Genomic DNA, 21,384 nt, shown 5'->3' with positions numbered 1-21,384 from the left:
CACATTCTGTGACCAGGAGTGTCTTGGGGTTTTATTGCTGTGAAGAGATACCACAACCACAGTAACTCTTATAGTAGCTTTATAAACGCTTATAAACTGGCTTACAGTGTCAGAGGTAGAGTCCATTATCATCATGGCAGGAAGTGTGCCAGCATGCAGGCAGACATGGCTCTGGAGGAGCTGAGAGATCTACATCTTGATCCTCAGGCAGCAGAGAGACTGTGCCACACTGGGCATAGCTTGAGAATACTAGACCTCACAGCCTGTTCCCACAGTGACAACATTTGCTCCAATAAAACCACACCTCCCAATAGTGCCATTTCCCTTTGGGCCTCACATTCAAATGCATGAAGTATATGGGGCTATTCCTATCAAACCACCATAGAAGTGACAGCCATCTGGAGATCTGTTTCTCAGTTTTCCTGGCTTACGGTGTCAAGGCAGCACGGTACAGTGAGGAAGGCCCTCCTTCATCTGTTTCCCATCACCCTCATTTCCTCTTTCCTTCCTTCTGGGTCTGCGGGAAGACTGAAAGCCACCCTACTACAGTAGGGTGGGCTGGCTATGCTCAGCTTGGCCTGCATGTGTTGGCTTGCCACCCTGAGCTTAGGTTGGTTTTTCCTTACAGTGTGCTTGGTTTCTATTCTTTGAGACATGCACGAAGGGAGTGTAGACATTCATGTTTATGGATTATGTTTATGGGTTGTGACATTAATGGATATGTTACAAGCATATCCACGACTTTGGATATACTTGTAAGGTTTATCTTTGTGTTTTAGTTGAGTCATCTCCACTCGGTTTCTGTGTCTTGAAGTTACCAGCCCAGGCCCATTGGTTCATTTTTATTGAGCAGACACTCACCGAATACTCAATATGATCTAGGCATTATTATAACCACTTGGAACAGAGCCCAGTTGAGTGATCCAGTAAGGATCCCTGGGTCTTCTTTCCTCCAAAAGATCTGTGTGTCTTTATGCAGGTGTGCTAAGTATTTCTATATTGCATGATTAAGCAAAAACTATACTGAACTAGATTACACAGAAGTATGGATAGTGAAATCTGTGCTTAGCCGCACCCACTGGTAGGAACTAGTACAAGAACGTTTGTTAATGAAATTACATTTGTTATAACATAGGCTCTTCACGGGGAGCAGTACTTGGAGTTGTATAAGCCGCTTCCTCGATCAGGTGAGTTCATGTGAATTGCCTAGTACTGGGCTTTACTTTTCTGGTTAACCTCTCAGACCAGCTCACTGTGTTAAACTAACAAAGACCCACCCAACACTAGAACACTAGAGGCTTCCATCTGTAACATTCAAGTAGATGATGTTAACTAGTAACTATTAGGTCTCCTATTTTTCCTCTATCAACAGTGAAATTTTTGGCTTAATACTATCAGTTCATCTGTATTCACATATGTGCCGTTATGATTATATATCAGATATGGTTCCTATGATTGTTCATCTTGATTTGTACAAAGCTGAAGAAAACCAATATATCTAATACTTTTTCTTTTTTTCAGTGATAATTTGTTTGCCAAAGTTTATCCTATCCTATTCTCTCTATTCATCCATCTATCCATCTATCCATCCATCTATCCATCCATATATCCATTTATTCTTTTTGTGATAATATCTCTTGTAGCCTGGGGTGGCCTTCAACTTTTTCCCTAGCATGGATGATCTTGAATTTCTGATCTTCCTCCTCCTTTCTGATTACTGGGATTAAGGCTTGAGCCACTACACCAGGTTTATGTGGCACTGGAGATGGGACCAAGGGACTTTTCATGGTATGCAGCATCCTGTCGACCAAATTCTATCTCCAGATTCATATGTTTCTTTTACAATATTAATTTATTCCTCCTTTCATCCAGTCCCAGCTAGCTACCCTCTTTTGAGCTTCTCTCATGTACCCCCACTCTGAAGTTGATAGCCTTTTTTCTTTTTTTGTTGTGTACACACACATTTAATTTACCAACCTAGGTTTTGTTGCTTGTGTGTGTATGGCTTCAGGGCTGACCATTCTTACTGGACAACCAATAAGGGACTCATTCTTGGGAGAGGATTATTCTCCTCCTTCATAGTCAACAGTTGCTTACAGCTCTTTGCTTAGCGGTGGAGCTCTGTAAGTTCCCCTCCTTCTGGCTTGGGATGTCCACTGATGGTGCTGCTGCTCTGGTCTTTCGCTTTCAGTCGTATGGAGGAGAGACTGATTCATAGGTGATTTCCTGAAGTACTGGCTCTTTCAATCTTTCTCTTTCCCTTTTCATGGTATTCCCTGAGCCATAGGTGGAGGGGCTGGGATGTAGATGTTTCCGTGGGGCTGGGTTTTCATCATCTTTTCATCTCGTGATGTAGATGTATTTGTTGGGGCTGGGATCCCCACCATTCATTGATCTGTGCATTGCTGCAGTTGTGGTTTTCTGTAGTGATCTCCCTTTGCTGTAAAGAGAGGCTTCTGTGATGAGGGGTGAAGGCTACACTTGCCTGTGTGTCTAAGGATAAATCAAGAGCATAGTAAGACAGGATGCTGGGCTAGCAAATGGCAGTAGTAATTGTCTAAGGCCCGTGACCTCACTGACTCCTGAAAGCTGGTTGTTTCCAATTCCAGGCATGCTTCCCCTCATTCGTGAACCTTAGTCTAATTAGACAGCTGTTGGTTGAGCAGCGACCTGTGAGTGCCCTCATTACACCATTAAGCATGTCTTGCCATGCTGCGGGTTGCCATGGTTTATAGGTAGAACTGTGTAAGTGGTTCTCTAGTTTTCATAGTCACAGAAGCTAGGATGCAGGAATCAGACTTTCAGGTTAGATCCATATAATATTGTCTGAATCCTGGGTCCTAGTGTGTGGTGTCTTTAGCAATAGGGGTTCACCTTTAACCCCCAATGGGCAAGCATGACTACATCTGTAATCCATATTATTTTGGGAGTCTCTTAGACTACCCTGACCAACCATTCAAAGGGAGGTTCTCATGCCTAGTTCTCATGCTAGTTTACTGTTCTTGTGGGAAACACTGCCAGCCTAAGTAACTTAACATACTTCTTAAAAATGTGTAAGTGTGTGTGTGTGTGTGTAAGTGTGTGTCTGTGTGTCTCTATCTCTCCAAATGGTTAAAGACAAAAGAGGATTTGGTATCTTGTCATATCATGTAATATTGTTGAGGTCGGGAAGTAACTAGGCTCCTACCTTAGTTTTTTTCTTAAACCTTGATATTTTACTAAAACTTTGAGCTTTGTGACTACTTTTAAAGTATAATAGATTTGTTTCAGTATATTACAGAAACAATTTCTCGTCTGTTTATTTAGTCTGAAACAATGCCCAGTCTGTGTGACTATGGGATACTTACCAAGGCATAGTATCAGGCATTAGATGCTTAGTTTTTTTTTTTCTTTTTTTTTTATTCGATATAATTTATTTACATTTCAAATGATTTCCCCTTTTCTAGCCCCCCCACTCCCCGAAAGTCCCGCAAACCCCCTTCTCTTCCCCTGTCCTCCCACCCACCCCTTCCCACTTCCCGGTTCTGGTTTTGCTGAATACTGTTTCACTGAGTCTTTCCAGAACCAGGGGCCACTCCTCCTTTCTTCTTGTACCTCATTTGATGTGTGGATTATGTTTTGGGTATTCCAGTTTTCTAGGTTAATATCCACTTATTAGTGAGTGCATACCATGATTCACCTTTTGAGTCTGAGTTACCTCACTTAGTATGATATTCTCTAGCTCCATCCATTTGCCTAAGAATTTCATGAATTCATTGTTTCTAATGGCTGAATAGTACTCCATTGTGTAGATATACCACATTTTTTGAGATGCTTAGTTTTTTAAACCTGGCTGTATGTTGGAATTATCTGAGCTATTATATTACCTGCTATTTTAATTAAATATAAATTCTGCACCCAAGCTCTAGATCTTGTGTGTGTGTGTGTGTGTGTGTGTGTGTGTGTTTGGTGTCTTTTCATGGATGTTCTTCCATGTTTCATGTGTACCTAGCCTAGTGTGTTCATTTGGGGAACCGTTGTAAAAGTAAGTAGATGTCTATTAAATATTCCCCTTAGGGATTTGATAATATGAAGAGTGAGTAGGTATGTACTCCAAATGATTACAGCTATACACTGATATGAATAGGAAGTCATCTTTCTTTTATATCTTTAGCCTCAAGTTGTATTTCTTGTCAGTTCTTTGTCTTCAGTCATGTCTATGTGGGTTTGTTAGATAGCTTTAAAATCACTCTTAGGAAATACGTGTACTGAAAGTTTAAGATGCAAGCCAGCATGGTGGTCCCTCTTCAGTCCTCACACTCTGGAGGCGGAGGCTTTCAGGAAGCTGAATACAGTTCTTGCTTCCTTACGGACCGGTTGGGGAGTTTAGCAAGATTTGAGAATACAGAAAGACAGAGACAAGGATTGCCACAGGATCCGGGACCTCTCCTTCCTTCTTCTTGGGAGTCATTTGATAGGGGGAACCAGGAAAGGGAAAATCATTTGGAATGTAAACATAGAATATAGAAAATAAAAAATTATAACAACTAGAAAAAAAAAGAAGGGTTGCCACAGGCTTTGAAATTCAGGTAAAGAACTTCAGACTCCATTCTGAAGGTACCAGGGGCTTTACAGAGGACTCAGAAGCAGATTGGCTTTGGAAAGCATCACCCTGTCAGCCTTCCTAATGCTTTCATCCTTTCCCCCCTCTCACCCCTAGGTGCTTAGGAAGTTAATTGATTCTCTGAGAATCTGGAGTCTTCTCTTTCTGTTCCTGGAATTCTTGCTGGCCTTGTTTCTCCCTCACTGAGGTGTCCTCTGTCTCCATTCCTGTTGGACTTGGGGCTTTCTCTTCTCTGCAGCAGTAGTGCTGAATCTGAGATGCAAATGTCTTTGCTGTTTTCCTGTTAAATTCCTAAGTAGCTGTCCTGGGATTTTGGGATTAACTTAACTAGACCTACAGTACTGTCTCTGTAGGTCAAGTGTCAACAGGAATGTGCCATCTGTGAATCAAGGCTGACACTCATGTTTTGTGGCTTGGGAGCAGGGTGTTAATCCCAGTTATGTAGAAAAAAGAGAAAAATAGGTTTTAAAAATTTGATATTTTTTGCCAGTTTCATACTTGTACGTAACACTTTCTGGTCATCCTCCCGCCCTCCCCTTTCCTTGCTACCTTCCCAACTGCCTGTGTCCCACAGGTTCCACCCCCCGCTGTTTGCCACTCTGTGGGCTTTTGTTTGTTCACCCACAGAGTTTACCCAGTTAAATGAGGAATACAGAACTCAGAAAAAGAATACTAGAAAGTGTTTCACAGAAGCCATAGAGATTTGAGAAGGAATGGGGAAAAGGGGCCTAGTGCTTACTCAGTGTTTAGATGGCAATTACACCTTCTTAGAGGAGGCATTATATTAGTTTTTCAAATTTTTGTATCAGAAATATTCATGGTTCAAATTTAACAGTTTAAGTGTCCTGTATATACAATTTCTTAACTTTGCTGAATCAAGTTGAAAACCTGGCAAATTCTGTGGTGTCTTAACATAATCATTTATCTTACTTTAATTTTAGGAGAATTAAAATGTGAAGCAGTTATTGCTGACATCCTGGATAAAGGCTCTGGCACAGTGATTGTTATGGATGGTAACAGTTTTAATTTTTATATAATGTCACTAGATTGATAGACTTTTCATGTAACATACTTCACTACAGAGATCAATTCAGAAGTTTGTATTCATTTTATAGTTTGTAAGATACAAAGTAAGCAGTTTAAATTCCATGGGTTCTTTGAGAAAGATAAGGGAGGAGGGACAGTAGACTGGGATTAAGAGGCTAGGGCAGTGGGTAGAACAGCATAACTTAGGCCCATATGTTAGACACACAACCTTGGGCGTGTCACAGGAAGAGTTATGTCCACTGTGGGAGAGTTGGTGTAGCCAGGCGGTGTTACTGGTGCTCTTTTCTTTGTTAGCTATTTGGAACTTGATTGTTCTACATGGCAGTTGTGTTTCTAGACTGAACTTATCATATGGTTTGAACACTGTAGCCACATTTTATCTGCAGTACAAAAGGGCTTATAGTAGTTTATCACAATAGGGAAAAGCTTATAGAAGTTTTAATAAGTATTGATTTAACAGAGTGCTAGTTAAACATAAACTGATGACACAGTACAAAAACGTAAGCTTAAGAAGAAAAGAAGTAGAGGTGTTAATTTTGCTACTGAGAACAGTGGAAATGCCTGCTCTGCCTGATGCTGGTTCTGTGGTGAGTACTGGAGGCCATGCTCTTGGACTCACCATGGGCTGTGTCCCAGCGAACACAGTGTAAGTCGAAATACCATTGGTACAAGAATGCACTAAAAGCCATAGATTGGGCCACTTGATAATGATCTGGGCACTCGGAGGAACCTTTCTGTATTGGCAACTCTTCCTTCCAGTGGTGAGCAAAGTGGGCAGGATGGCATTCTCGGGGCAGCCCGTCCCCCGGGCGGCTCTTCCGTCCCCATCCCTGGTCACTGGCCCCTTAGGCTCATGCTCCGCCTTGGTGCTTTGACAGTACTTCAGAGTCTGAATGTGGCAGCTCAGATTTTCAAGAGGAATTGTCTGAAATGTTTGTAGCAGATAAAAAAAATTGATATAGGTGGTAGTTGGGGGAGTTAGGAGGTTAAAACCCCACTGCTCACAGCGAAGGGATGGCGAGTTCTTCTTGCCTCGGAGACTGGAGGTGAACACACTGCAGTGGAGCTGTGCAAATCCTGCCCTCGCTCTAGTGATGACTCAACTCTACCCGTATCTTATTATTCAACCTGTTAAAGGAGTTGGTAGGCCTGTCTTTATTATCTAGGCAGATCTTCATGAAATAAATAATTTTTCCCCTTTGCTTCTTTTATAGTCTATTCTTATTCGGGGAAGGAACTTATATGCTATAATCAGTTCTCTGTCTTTGTTGTTGGCTCTGGGGGCTTTGGTGGAAAACGGACATCAGACAAACTCAAAGTAAGACTTTTTTGAGGTGTTATATTTGTACATCTTTATGGGCTATGCTAATAGCAGTTCAGTATATGTGTTCAATATATAAAGTAGAAAAAGCATTTGCATAGCCTCAAACATGGATTGTTTGTATGTATTGGGAATTTCATACTCTCATAGATTATTTGGCTTGTACCTGCTCTGCTGACTTGGCCACACTCGCTGGTTCTTCACCATGGAAGATGATGACTTCTATCATCTCTTTCCTGTCTGATGACCACTGTCTACTTTCATATTTAAAAAAAATATTTTTAACTATGTGTATGTGTGTGGGTATGTGCAGGTGTCTGAGGGAGACAGAAGCATCAGACTCCTGGTCATGGTGGGTGCTGGAAACCGACCGTTAGTCCCCTGTAAGAACAGTACATACACTGTCTGCTGAGCTGTCTCTCCAGCACCACCCTCTTTTGATTCTTTTAAAGATTTAAGTCTAATTCTATAGAGCAGGCTGACTTGTAGCAGTCCTCCTGCCTCAGCTTCCCAGAAATGAACTGCCACACCCAGCATTCTTTGTTCTTCCGCAAGACGGACTGACCAGTTGATGAATGAGTTTTCTGTGGTGGCTTCCTCCCCCCTCCCCCCATCCCTTCCATTTTCCTGCTTACTGTGGAAGTAGCTTCTTCCCTGTGGCCTTTTAGGATTATGTTGTTTTAGGATTTGTGGGATAAATCTGATATCTTAGCTTCGCATTTCATAATGAAAAATTATCAGTACTTTAATTAGAAAAGCTGAGTTTGTTGTATAAAAAATAGTGACAATATTTTATTTCTATATACTAAAACATTGATATAGCTATTTGAACACAATACAGTGTTGCTCTAGTTACAGGGGAGTCTGACATCTCTAGCCTTCATGTGTGCCTGCGTTATTGTGTGCTTCCCCCCCCCCCCCCCATTTTAATTAATAGTAAAAACTGAACTTTAAAAACTTGGTAAACTGTATGAGTTTGTTAACATAGCAAATTAAGATATATAAACTGTTTAATTCTCAGAGTTGTCATTATTCTTTTTATATAGGACGAACTATCTTTTGTCCTCTGTGATCTGGAGAATGGTTCTGATAATGTTTCTTATAATGAAAAGAATAATTTCAGGGAAACTATAATTTATAAAAAGCTAGAAGTAATGAAATTTTAATGTCATTTTCCTCAGAATATAACATGTTAAAAAAAACACTTCTTTATCCAGTTTGTGTAGTTTATTGACACATGACTGTTTATTGGATGCCAGTTTTGCAAGAGAATGACATATATTTAAGTTACACATGATGCCCTTTGATTTCAGGCAGCTGTAGCTGTACCAAGTCGACCTCCAGATGCTGTCCTGAGAGATGTCACGTCACTGGATCAGGTGAGGGCAGCCAGTCCGCCTGGCTGATGAGCCTGATGTTAAAATGTGCACATCCTGTATGCAGGCAACGGAAAATTAAACACCAGGCTTTGGTTTGTGGAGTACGTTCTCGGGGGGAGGGTCATCCTTTGGGGTGGCATGAAGAAGGGCTTGCAGGTCATGCTTGGCTTTGCAGAAAGGTGGTCCTCTGGGATGAAGGCTTCAGTTTGTCAGGGAAGAGGTTGGGAGGTAATGATAGCAGAGTGCAGGCGAGGAGAGAAGCATGGTGTGGGAGAGGTGACGCCAGATTTATGCTGGCGAGGGATGGAGGGCAGCGTGCACGAGCAGATCTGGACCACCAGTGCTGGGGCTGGGTTCCTGCGTGTCAGTAACTCTTTAGTCAGCAAGCAAATGGCAACTGTTTTGGTTTAGCCCTACAAGTGTCACTTCTCAGATGCGCTGTTTAAACGTCCATGGGAGAGTTTTCTCCCTGGCAGCTTCTTGACTGTAAAAGTAAAACAATTGTTGCATGGAAAAATAAAGATTTCTATGCAGTGACACACGGAAAAGACCAAACAGTAAACAGCTCTCAATGCCAGGTGTTGTGTTTGAGAAGGAGAAACAAACTCTCATGTCTAACGCTAATTATACTGTTAGGATTTTAGTTATTACTAAGTAGGTTATACTTTTTGTTAAAATGTAATTGTTTATATTTTACAAAATGTTTCCATGCCAAATTGAAAACAGCTATGACCTCAAAACCAGGTCTTCTTTTGGGAGGGACCCTTTCAGATTTAGGCCATCTCTTTTTGGGGCTAAATCATTGAAAATATCATAGATGCTTGGTAGGACTGACTATCTGGGTCACTTGCATAACTACCAGAAAATGCTAATTTTCAATAAGTAGGCCTGAGATGGATCGTGGTCAAATCTTTAGAATTTCAAGATGGAGAAAATAATCCTGAGGGCCTGAAAGACAGTGGTGAAGTAACTTTCCACAGAGGGTAATTAGATAGGCGCCAGGTTCCTCCAGAGCAGGAAAGAAATGGGTGCCTTTCTCAAGAAGTAGATGTTTGTCCTTCTAAAAGAACATTCCACATGGAGGAGCTTCCTCTAACCGAGAGGTGACTAAGAAACTAACAAAAGGCTGGAGGCAGCCAAGTACAATCTGATGCCTAGGCTCGAGGCTGGCGGGCAGAAGTGACACTACACGCGAAAACTAAACATGCGTCAGGAATAGTTGAGAAACTGAGGAAGAGAAAAACAATGAAAGAACGTGGAGGGGGCTGGAGAGATGGCTCAGGGTTAAGAGCACTGGCCGATCTTCCAGAGGACCCAGGTTTAAGTCCCAGCGCCTATATAGATGGCAGCTCACAACTGTCTGTAACTTCAGTTCCAGGGGATCCAGTATCCCTTCCTCTGGGCTTTGTGAGCACAAGGCATACGTGTGGTGTACAACATACATGTAGCCAAAGTACTCATAGATGTACAATAAAAATAAATCTAAGAAAAAAAGAAAGTGAAAGAGGACAGGGGCTGAGAGGATAGGGAGAGAGTGTTGGCAGAGACAGAAAATGAGGCCGCACACTGGCCGGAGAGGTCGGCTGGCAGCAGCGAGCCCAGCACTGAGGAGGACCTGCTCAGACAGCTCATGGCCTGGCTCCCGGGAGTCTAGTTTGGAGCGGGTACAAAGCTGCATTTGCTCTCTCCTAGTGGAGGTGCTTGAGGAGTACTGGAGGAAGTGCCCTCCTTTGGCTTTCTGTGTCCTGCAGGACCTCACACTCCCCTGGGAGCTGTTTGTTTTCCAGGCAGCTCTGTAGGGTATTTTTGTTTGATCTTGTTCACCAGGAGAGGACTTTCTTGGGCTTCCATCTGCAGCCGTGTGTTTCCCGTCCTGTGTGTGGAGCAGGACTGGAATCCAGTCAAGTACTAATCAAAGGCTTTGTTGATTTACTTTGTTGCTAAAATCTTGTTAAAAGCTGTAGAAATTGCTACTGTTCACTGAGGCAATACCCATGAGTTTTATCTCATTTAATTTCTCCAGTTGTTCTTTGAAAGTGAGCCCTCGCAGCCTCTTAATTTATTTTTCCTCAATGAGAAACTCAAGGTTCTCCTTGGCAAAGAACTGTGTGTATCCATCCCTGATAGCGCTGGGTGTGAACCAGGCGCCCTCAGCCCGTCATGTAGCTTATATCTGACAGTTTCCCTTTGTGGCCCGGAGATGTGTCTGTTTTTCATTGTCTACATGATAGCTCATATTGTTCTAGTGTTTACTGTTTGTATATTGCTTTTGAAAAATAATTATTTAATTTTCTAACACATATAATCTTGTATCTAGAAGAACATACTACAGGAAGGAATATATTGAGCCTCTGAGAAGTGGAAACTCTCAGAATGAGACTTGTTAAACATAAGATGTTGAGACAGACCAGACCCTTGACTGTAACAAGCTCTTATAAAGACCATTATATACCCAGCTGCATGTTGAAGTTCCTCCCCTAGCCCTGGAGAGCACTCTAGTGTAAAAACTGCACACTTTCAATACCAGAAAGTATGAAGACTTTCCATGCCCTCTGTAAATTAGTAGTGTGAGAATCTGAGCTTGGCACACACCAAGTCACACTGACAGGCTGTTTGGCTGTTAGGTTCGTTTTCGTGCATAGGCATATTCAGGATTTGTGGCAGAGAGATGAAAGGTTGTGAGAAGTCTTTGATGTTTATCTGCCAATATTATGTTATAGACTTCAAATTTAAAAAAAAATTGGTATAGGTTTAGATTAGCTAAAAGAGACTTTAATCCTTTACCTATCCACACTGATTTTCCCGTAGGCAGTGGTGTGCAATTCTTGCCTTCTTTTCCTCTTATCCCTCCCTCTACTGATTTCATCAAAAAGACCTTATTAAAGCTTAGTTACAGGTAATCTTGTTTTTGTAAAAATTACTTGTCTTTTAGATCACAGCCTGGGCTTATGCACATTACAAGTTTTAGTCGGTAGCCGGCCATGCTCCTGCCTACACGTAGTGCTTCCTCAGCAAACTCTGAGTACCGTGTACTTTCCCCCTGCAGGCTGCTCTGTACCGCCTCAGTGGAGACTGGAACCCTTTACACATCGACCCGAGCTTTGCGAGCATTGCCGGTGAGTCGGATACGATGTGAGCAACTGCAAAACTAACTCAGTTTACTAACTATACATTTGAAGAACGCACTACTCACGGCTGGGAATTGGAATAGCATTAAAAGATAGCTCTCGTATTTATTCAGAGGCTATAGAAAAGTAGGAAGTTTTCAGAAAATGCTGCGTGGTTCGCTTGAAATTCAGATGGTGGAGCGAGGCTTGTGCTGCTGGAGTGGAGGACGGCTTTGGGGAAGGCGTGAGCATCATGACGAGGTCCTGAGGGAGGACCGAAGGCTTGGCAGGCTAGAAAGGCGTCTGCACTTACCCACTTAGTCTGTTTCAAACCACACGAAATAGCTTTTTGTGTTCTTAGACTTTGTATGTTTATTTCATGGTTTTCAAAAATATTTTTTGCTGTTTTTACTTTAATTTTTTCCTAGGAAGTACTATTTATAGAACTTTTTTTTTTTTTTTTTTTTTTTTTTGAGATACAGTCTTAATATGTGGTCCTGGCTAGCCTGGAACTTGCTATATAGGCCAGGCTGGCTTTGAACTTAGAGAGCTCCACCTACCCCTGTATCCCCAGTGTTGTGATAAAAGATGGTGCCATCTCTCCTGTAATGTTCTGTTTCTTAATGTATAGCATAGTTAATAATTCATGCTATTGCAGTTTAAAAGACATTAAAATACTGAGTTACATATATATATTTACACAAATATATATATTTAGATATATCTCATTTTATCTATAAAAATTATCAAATATTCTTAGGTTTTAAGAAGCCCATATTACACGGATTATGTACCTTTGGATTTTCTGCAAGGCATGTTTTACAGCAGTTTGCAGACAATGATGTATCAAGATTCAAGGCGATTAAGGTATATATGTGTCTTGCATATTTTTGAAGGATGGGGGCTTAGGATGGGGTTTCTCTATGTAGCACTGGCTGCTCTAGAATTTGTTCTGTAGATCAGGTTGGCCTCAAACTCAGAGAGCCTCCTAACTCTGTCACCTGAGATTAAAGGGTGTGCCACCACCTCCCGGCCTCAGCATGTGTTTCAGAGAAGCCCAACATTTGCCTTAACAGAAGATGTCAGGAGGCTGCGTTTGAGCTCTCATCGCAGCTCTGACTGACCAGGTGTTTCTAGTTTTGTGCTGCCAAGTTGACTACAAGATCTTTCTGTTTATTCACTTTGTTAGTAACAAAGGAAAATGTCTCACCTAACAATATTTTTTTCTAGGCCAAAAGATATACGCATATGTGAAAGGCATGTAAAGCCATGTCAAATAGTTTAAAAAATATTTATTAGTTTATTCACAGTGAAAGAGTGAAGATCTATTTTCTGATGCCTGGCCCTTAATAACACTCATTATTTATATTTAGCGCAATTGTTCTCTTTAATTCAGTGTTCTGTGTATAGATTCACACAGTGACATAAACGATCCTGCTTTAAAATTCTGCTCTGTGCAGAGCCCTTGGCCCTGATTAACTAGTACTATTTTGAATTTGTAAAGTTGTTCTGGTGGCTGCCTGAGTCACTACCTCATATGATTATGGTTTTGGGTTTTAATTTGTCTTGAGCAAATGCTGCTTACTGATGCTGCCTTTTTCTTTTCTTTTTTTCCAGTGTTAAAAATTGAATTTGGGGCTTCACATAGGCTAGGGAAGCACTCTGCTAGGGAGCTGTGTTCCCACTGAGAGAAAAGAACTAGCTGTGTGTGTGTGTGTGTGCACACGACTCTCAGTGTCTGTGCCCTTTTTTCTGTATTTTTGGTATTTTCTGTGAAGCTTAAGATATATAAATCTTTAATATTTTCCTTTTATGCTAACCTCAGGAATTTCCCTGACAAGTAGAAGAGTTTCATTTAAAAAAATCTTTAACACAAAATATTTTAATAATAAAATATTTTAATATTTTATTAGGTTCGTTTTGCCAAGCCAGTGTATCCAGGACAAACTCTACAAACTGAGATGTGGAAGGAAGGAAACAGAATCCATTTCCAAACCAAGGTATGAATCAGAGTTGGACGTGACTGACGTTCGTGCTTTGTGGTCTCCACCGTCAGTTTGTTCTCTCTAGCATTCTCGTGGTTAGTAATAGGAAGCTCTGAGAGGGAAACTTGGGAGTACTTTTAAAGTTAATGCTGACTTTTAGTTGAAACAGAGTCCACATGTACCTTTTAAATTTTATTTCTCTCACTAATGAAAAATCTTGCAGCTTCACTCAAGAGAATCAGAACAGCAGTTTATCTAGTCTAACAGGAAAGTCTTCTTAACAAATTTTTGCCAAGTTATAGGAGCAGCTATTTGTGTGCTAGAGAACAGTGGAGTTGTAGCCTTTAGTTTTTTTTTTTTTCCTGGACAGAAACTATGTGCTCCTGATAACACAAAAATCTATAAACTAACATCCTGTATCCTAGAGCCTGGGCCTAATGAATGGCTGTCAAGCCAGTAAGCTCTAAAGGGACGCCAACATGGTTCCATCACCAGCAGTATAAAGAACAGCTTTGCCGCCACAGCCCAGCAGCTAACAGCCTTCCGTTGGCTTCTCTGTACTGCGTGGTGCAGGCTTGAGAACTCAGTAGCAACTTTCAGTAACAATGCTACTGTCGAAATATATGAAAACCTAAGTTCCTTAGGATCTCTCGACGTTGGTAATGACTTGCCGACCTGATGGCGGCACAGACAGCTTTTTAGCAGGCTTAGGAGCGCAGCTCTGGTGGCCCCATAGCCTCCATCTCAGGGCTTCTTCTCACGCATTGTTTGGTCCTCTAGGAGCTGGTAACTTGGCAGAGTTCCGCTTTAGTATTAACGCCTTCTGCTGGCAATGTTTTCATGCATTATGGATATCACTTGTTTTATTTTGCAAATTTCTTCTGTGTTAAAGGCCTTAGTGTAAGTTCTGCCCTATCCTCAGGGGCAATCTCTCTGATTTTTTTTCTCTTTTTTTAATTTAACAGAGTCTTAGTCCATAGCTCAGACTGCCCTGTTAGAACCTGTAATCCTCCTGCCTCTGTCCTCAGTGTGGTGGCATTACCCACATGCACCACCAAGCCCAGCTCATGTGGTACCTTAACCCTGCCCTTGTTCCCACTTACACACCTTGGCTTTCTCTGAGAATTTATTTCACTTGAAATCTTTACTTCCCATTCAGCAATCTCAAATGTTTGTGGTGGAGCCAGAGTACTGGGGATGAGGGCTATTAGGGAATGAACCCTGGGTGTTGTCCAGTTAGCCAGCTACTGTATACCCCAAGCCTTAGAGTTCAGACTATTATTTGAAAATCAACATGCACAGACAGTCTGGGAATGTAGCTTACTGAGAGAGCACTCATTTCTTGTTCACTCGGCCCTGGGTTCGATCCCTAGCACCATGAAGGAAGGCAGGCAGACAGGCAGACAAAAGAACATGAGCTCCAAGTGTCTTGGACCACAACACCATATGCTCTGTTGAAGGGTTTTATTTTCATGCAGTCCTAGCATGAACAGAACATGTGCAGTTTCTGAGAACTCTAAAGAGCCAAGAAAGAATGCCTAAATGTAATGCATTCTTTCCATTTTAGATGACTCTAAAATGCTTTCGCTCCTCAGAGTGTTTGCTCCTTCCCCAGTAATTACAGGGATATAGAAGACTCCTACCTTGACTCCCTCCTTTCCACTGTATTTTAGGAAACATTTTAAGTGAATATTTCAGAACTCTATGCTCATGTGCTTACAAAAAAAAAAGCAATTTGCTAAAGTGTATTTTGTTTTTTTCATTAATTATGCCTGTGCTTTTCACATTTTTTTTTAAAGAAAAATTGTTGGGAAGGTATTCCCCTCCCCCCCTTCAAGTTTGAAGGAAAGTAGTCAAGGGAGATTAGTTACAACCAAAGTTGATACCTTAACTTTTAGAAATTTACTGTCTACATTGTAATTCCTTTTTTTTTTTTTGGGCCAGTGTCTGCACAGTATGTACAGAAATGTGCCACCTTAGTCCAGCCTGGCCTTGTCCTTGCCCTTCTCTTCCTTTGGCCCTTCAGGCCCCAGAATTACAAGCCTTGGCTTCCAGTATTATTTTTATGTGGCAGTAGTCGTTGGAATGGTATGAGATGCAGGATCCGGACCGAGAGCTTCTCTAATGGCAGACATAAGAGGCTATTTAGATAGTTACTTCATCTTATGTATGCTTCTGACTTGGACCCAGAATTATGGCCTTACAAACACTATCATCTTTTCCGAGCCAGCTTTCGTCTAGATTAATAAAACAAATCTGCTCTATATGGTGATATCACCGCACACCTACTATGTATAACAATGCATCTCTTCCTCTGGCTCCCCTCAAAATACACTTGGGCATGGGAAAAGAACGTGCTCTGACGCACGCAGCCCTCCCTCCACTCCTTTCGTTAGTGTTTCAGAAGATGAGACCTGCTCGTGGTTTTTCTTTCCCTTTTCCCCTTCTTTAAAGGTCATCAATTGATTCTGTATTCAGGCTTAATAACAACTGAATTGATTCAGAAAATCTCCACGCCTGTTACTTTATCATGTACACCATTGCCTTTTGCTTCATCTGGCTTTTTGGTTTTTGCTTGCTTGTTTGGTTTGCATTTCAAAGAGAAGTGTGTTTCCTTCAAGTGACTCGCATTTCACAATGGCACGGTAAATCATGAGAGTGAACTATTTCTTCCCTATTCTGCTTCTCAGGTCCAGGAGACTGGAGACATTGTCATTTCAAACGCCTATGTGGATCTCGTGCCTGCGTCTGGGGTTTCAGCTCAGACACCTTCGGAGGTAGGCTGCTTCGGCCGCCACCCTGTGGCTTCTGTCTGAGTCACACTGGGTGTCACCTCAGGGTTGTTCAGGCTGCTTCTTTTAGCTATGAAAAGGCTCTTGAAGAAATAACACTAATTTAAAACTTATTAGAATGAAAAATATTTCATAGCGTAGAGTTTTTAAAATCTTTTCAGAATATTGGAATACTTTAAAGAGGAAATAGTTGCCTGTTTCAATAAGAGCGAGTCACTTAGTTTTAATGAGAAATCTTTAAAAGTATTTGGAGAAAAAAAAAGGTGAAGAGTTAAATAACCTATACTTTTTTTTCTTGAGGTTTGTATGCAGGTATGAAGATAACAGCATGTCTCATATTAAAATATTTATATTTTAGTAAGGTTAAGGCTTTTGATAAAAATATTTATATTCTATGTCTAAAATATTAACTTAATATTAAGACTTTCACACACATGTTCTTTTTTCCATAAACCATGTTATTTCATAACTAACAAGAAGTTAACATCTTATAAGAATAATCTAAGATCAAAGCCTATGACGTCTTTCAGTCAGAAAAAATGAAAGGCTTCTTGGAATTTACTTGCTCAGTGTTTCAGAGAAGTGAATTAGATGTAGGTACACAGTTTACTTAAGTTTTAAAAAATTACCCAGTTTGTGTGTGGGGTGGTTGGGTGCTCACGGCGTAGGCACTCATGTTGATATGTCTTCCTCAGATGCTCCTCCTCCACCTTATCTTTTAGATAAGGTCACTCACTGAACCTGGAGCTTACCAGTTCAGCCAGGCTGGCTTCCCAGAGAGCCCCTGGCCAGCTGGCTGTGCTGGGAAGCCAGCCTGGCTGATTCCCAGGGCTGGGTCATATCATGTTTTGACACACCGACTTTTAATGCAGGTGTTTAGGATTCAAATCAGGACCTTAAGGTTACACAAGAGGACCTTCACCCCTACACCAAAGTATTGTTAAAATTATGGTAAACAATAACATTTTCTTGTAGAGGAAACCAGTTCTGGGCAGTACAATATGATGAAAGTGACAAATAAGCCTGCATGCAAAAACAGTTCAGCTGTGGTATTTATGAGCAGGTTAATAAAGGTCACTGTTAGTTAGGGCACAAATGTGTAATAAGTTCTTTGTTAAGTTTCAAATAAGATTTCCTCTCTTTGCCAGGGTGGAGAGCTCCAGAGTGCTCTTGTGTTTGGGGAAATAGCCCGCCGCCTCAAGAATGTTGGACGTGAAGTGGTGAAGAAAGTGAATGCTGTGTTTGAGTGGCATATCACGAAAGGCGGGACTGTTGCAGCCAAGTGGAGTAAGTGACCTTCCTGACTTTATATTATTCTGAGGTGACTTTTAGTGGAGATCAAGTATGTTTTATACCCAATAGTAGCCCCTTTGAAAGCAGGTGGATCTGACCTTCACAGTTTGTTGTTGTTTTCCATAGGTCTCAGGACATTTAAAGGCATGCATTTTTTTCCCTTAAATTACATGTTATTTGTCAATTTCACACACACACAGTGCATTCTAATTATTCTACTTATTTCCACCACAACCTGTTAACCTTTCCTCCTTCCTGCCTACATACCGTGTAGGTAATGTGCTGGCGCAGATTTCTTAATGAAAATGTGTATGTTTGGGTTTCTATTTTATAGCTATTGAGAGAGTATCTTTTGGGCTGAAGATGTACTACATGGTAGTATTGACATAACTTTATTATTTTATTGCGTTCTTATATCTTTACCCTCATTCCACCTTAATCCTTCCCAAACCCCCAATACTAGTTTGGAGAGAAAGAAAAGGTTAGGGGGAGAGGGGGCGTATGCCTCTACAGGCTCCTTCCTGTTGATTAGGTTCATTAGGTTCCTTCATTGACAAAATACCCAGTAAACCAGCAATCCATCAATAGCAAATACAACAGTAATGGGGCATTGTAAGGGGAGCAGCTGCCACTACTGCTGCCCCCGCCACAGCCACAGGCCCTCTAAGGCCTCTCCCATTTATACCTTCTCTAGACTCCTGAGAGCTGGCAAAACTCACACGCCCCTAGAACATGAGACAAATATAGTTAACAGCCATGAACACACTGAAGCAGTCCATATCCCACACCTGGGCCTTAACAAAACCATGTTCATGTAACTGGGTTTTAAAAGAAATCAAAACTCTCACTACATGCTAGAGTGCTTTAAGCCAGGTAGAAGGCCTTGAGTTTGATCTGTATCACTGGATGAAAAATGTATCTACATGGGTACCTTGAAAAATCATACAGGTTTATTATTCATTACAACTAAACAATTAGCACACATAGTTGGAGTCAACACCTAAAGCCTGTGTAAATCATTTAGAACTTTTAGAAACAGTTTTCTATTTCTTCTTCTTTAAAACATATTTTAAGTTTGTTTTAATATAACATTTGCTGTTTCTTTTAGGCACCATATGTTAATTATATAAAACATGATTTGTATTAGCTTAGAGAGGAAAGCAACAATGTATCTGTTAAAAAATAACCACAGGGAATCTGCTGGGTTTTTTTTCCCCTTGTGGGAAACATTTGTACTTGCCAACAAGTTATCTGAGAAAGGAGAAGGAAGCCTGAGTGGTGGGATGCAAGGGTTCCTCGATCCCAGCGAGCCTCGGGGTGTCTGAGCTAGCTCACAGGTTAACGGAGAGCATAGTAGGGTTTTTTCCTCCCCTTCCATTTTTCTCTGAAGGAAATGAACTTTCCTCTCGCTGAGAAAGTACATCAGCAGTTGGGTTATAGCGCATAGGCTTATAGAAGGTAGTGCTGAGAGAGGAAGGAGTACAAGCTGCAGGAGTGACAGAGGGCTGGGTCTGAGTCGTGAAGCTGCCAATATAAACCGTAGGGGTTGTGTTGAGGACAAGCGGTTGACCTAAGCAAGCAGGCCAGTTTCCCACAACTAAGATTTTATCTTGAAGACAGTGTGCTTACATTTGAAAGTTACCTGGTGTTAACACAAAAAAGTTATCTCCATTATATTTTGGAATTTTGTTAACTGTTGCCTGTCATTCATTAGTTCTCCGTTAATGAAAATGTGTATGTTTGAGTTTTTATTTGATAGCTATTGCGAGAGTATCTTTAGGGCTGAAGATGTACTACATGGTAGTGTTGATCTATTATTTTATTGTGTTCTTATATTTTTACCCTCATTCCACCTTAATCCTTCCCAAACCCCCAATACTAGTTTGGAGAGAAAGAAGGTTGGGGGGAGAGGGGGTGTAGGCCTCTACAGGCTCCTTCCTGTTGATTAGGTTCATTAGGTTCCTTCATTGACAAAATACCCAGCAAACCAGCAATCCATCAATAGCAAATACAACAGTAATGGGGCAGTGTAAGGGGAGCAGCTGCTGCCACCACCACTGCCACCGCCGCCGCCACTGCCACCAGCCCTCTAAGACCTCTCCCATATTTATACCTTCTCTAGACTCCTGAGAGCTGGCAAAACTCACACACCCCTAGAACATGAGACAATTATAGTTAACAGCCATGAACACACTGAAGCAGCCCAAAGCAAGGGGTGACAGTGCTCTGAACCCCCTGGGTCACAGAAGGCCCATCTTTGCCTGTGCTCGGATTAGCTTTATCTGTCAGCTTCATTTGACTCTCAGCTGTGAAATTGTTTTCAGTTCTGGTTCTGGTTTTCATAGCTAGTCTCTATGTCACTGAGCTAAGGCACAGTATTTGGCTGCAGTGAAAGCTCTTTTGGCCTGTGGTGTGGTAGAAGATGTCCCTTTTAGCAGCCCTGTGCTGCATTGTGGTGCTTATTGATATAGAATAGATATTAAAGACTACCTTAGGGGATAAGTTACCTCTACATTTAACCCCCAAAAGTAGTTTTTATGCTGTTTTTGCCAAATGCTGATGTACCAAGTATTTTGTGATTTATATTGTGGTAAGTAGCCGGCTGTCTCATATCAGGGTACACCAGAGACAGGATTCGGGGAATGGAGGTGGGCGGTGGGCGTACAGCCTGAGTGTGTGTCACTGTCCTTGAGCACATTCCGACTTCAGATCCCAGGCCATACCTGTCTTTTCCTTTCCCTCCCTGACAGTACCACAGCTCTGGGCAGAGTGTGTGCATATTGGGGGATCTTTTAAGTCAAATTAAATCTAGGTCTAGAGAGAATGCTGATAATCAAATGAGATATTGTTGGCATTGATTATGGAGACAGAGTCATAGGTGTGCCTCAAGTCATAGGTTTGCCACTTCTAAGGCCAATCCCCGTATCGTTAGGTAGAAACAGGAGGGCTGCCCTGGTGAGCCCTTCCTCCTGTCAGGGAAGGGAAGACGTAAAGCCTGTGGACAGTATAGGTCCCAGAGAGGGCCTTGGTGCTGTGCTTTTGGGAAGGGAAGCAATCTGCCTCAGGCCTTGTCTTCATACCTCAGGTGCAGTGCTTAGTAATAGCAGTAGTCAGAGGTGAGCCTTCCTTAGGCTACAGGCTGAGCTCACACCTGTCCTTTTTTCAACAGTGATTGTTGTTAGTGTCATTTTATTTAGTAGATTGGAATAAATGGCTAGAACTGAATGTCTGGACATAAGCCGTCATTTCCAAGGTTCTGTGCCATAGATTATCTCACACTTTGAACAAAGGCCATCCTTGTCCCGTTACTTTTCTAGGGATCTTTGACCCTATGACTAGGGTCAAAAGGCAAACCTGGATACACTATGGGTAAGGAAGTCTCTGAGTTCCCTTGGAACATACCTTTGCTTGTCCTGATGCTCTTGCTGTATTTTGGTCATTTCTGGTTACATGTCTCTTTTCCTCTGGTGTGGGCTTAGCTCTGAGGAAGGCCTACAGTGTGTCTGCTGGCAGTTGGTCAGGCCTGCAGCCCACCTTCAGCATGCACAGGCTCAGGCTGGGAGTGCCAGACGCCATAGGGAATCATCGTTTAGAGGGAGGCTACCATGTCCTTCAGAACAAACTCAGTAGCTTTACTGTGTGGATGTGCTCTGTCTTTTGTTTCAGTGTTGAAATATATTGTTGAAAGAGTTTACTAGAAATGATCATATTTGATAATTTCTAAAACAATTCAAAAATTGTCTAGTAAACTGTTTGGATCCCATTCTGACGTCTAACAGTAATGTTTAGAGGAAGTGAAAGCTGGCAGAATAAGAGGCTTAGGGCTGGGATGCAGCTGTGCCTGAGGACGTACCACA

At 41.7% G+C, this 21,384-nt stretch overlaps 1 protein-coding gene across 1 annotated transcript in view; it reads left to right on the top strand.

Moving 5' to 3' along the window:
• Positions 1-21,384, top strand: part of Hsd17b4 (hydroxysteroid 17-beta dehydrogenase 4) — a 73,392-nt gene that overhangs the window by 39,794 nt on the left and 12,214 nt on the right. Inside the window, exons 14-22 of the mRNA XM_052155590.1 lie at positions 1,136-1,187; positions 5,545-5,616; positions 6,865-6,968; positions 8,285-8,350; positions 11,397-11,466; positions 12,218-12,324; positions 13,371-13,457; positions 16,133-16,219; positions 17,383-17,521. Of these exons, the coding sequence (XP_052011550.1) occupies positions 1,136-1,187; positions 5,545-5,616; positions 6,865-6,968; positions 8,285-8,350; positions 11,397-11,466; positions 12,218-12,324; positions 13,371-13,457; positions 16,133-16,219; positions 17,383-17,521 (784 nt within the window). The remainder of the gene's footprint in view (positions 1-1,135; positions 1,188-5,544; positions 5,617-6,864; positions 6,969-8,284; positions 8,351-11,396; positions 11,467-12,217; positions 12,325-13,370; positions 13,458-16,132; positions 16,220-17,382; positions 17,522-21,384) is intronic.

Source organism: Apodemus sylvaticus, chromosome 13 (genome assembly GCF_947179515.1).
Source record: "Apodemus sylvaticus chromosome 13, mApoSyl1.1, whole genome shotgun sequence".
Lineage (NCBI taxonomy): Eukaryota > Metazoa > Chordata > Mammalia > Rodentia > Muridae > Apodemus > Apodemus sylvaticus.
This window is presented reverse-complemented; position numbering and strand designations above follow the sequence as displayed.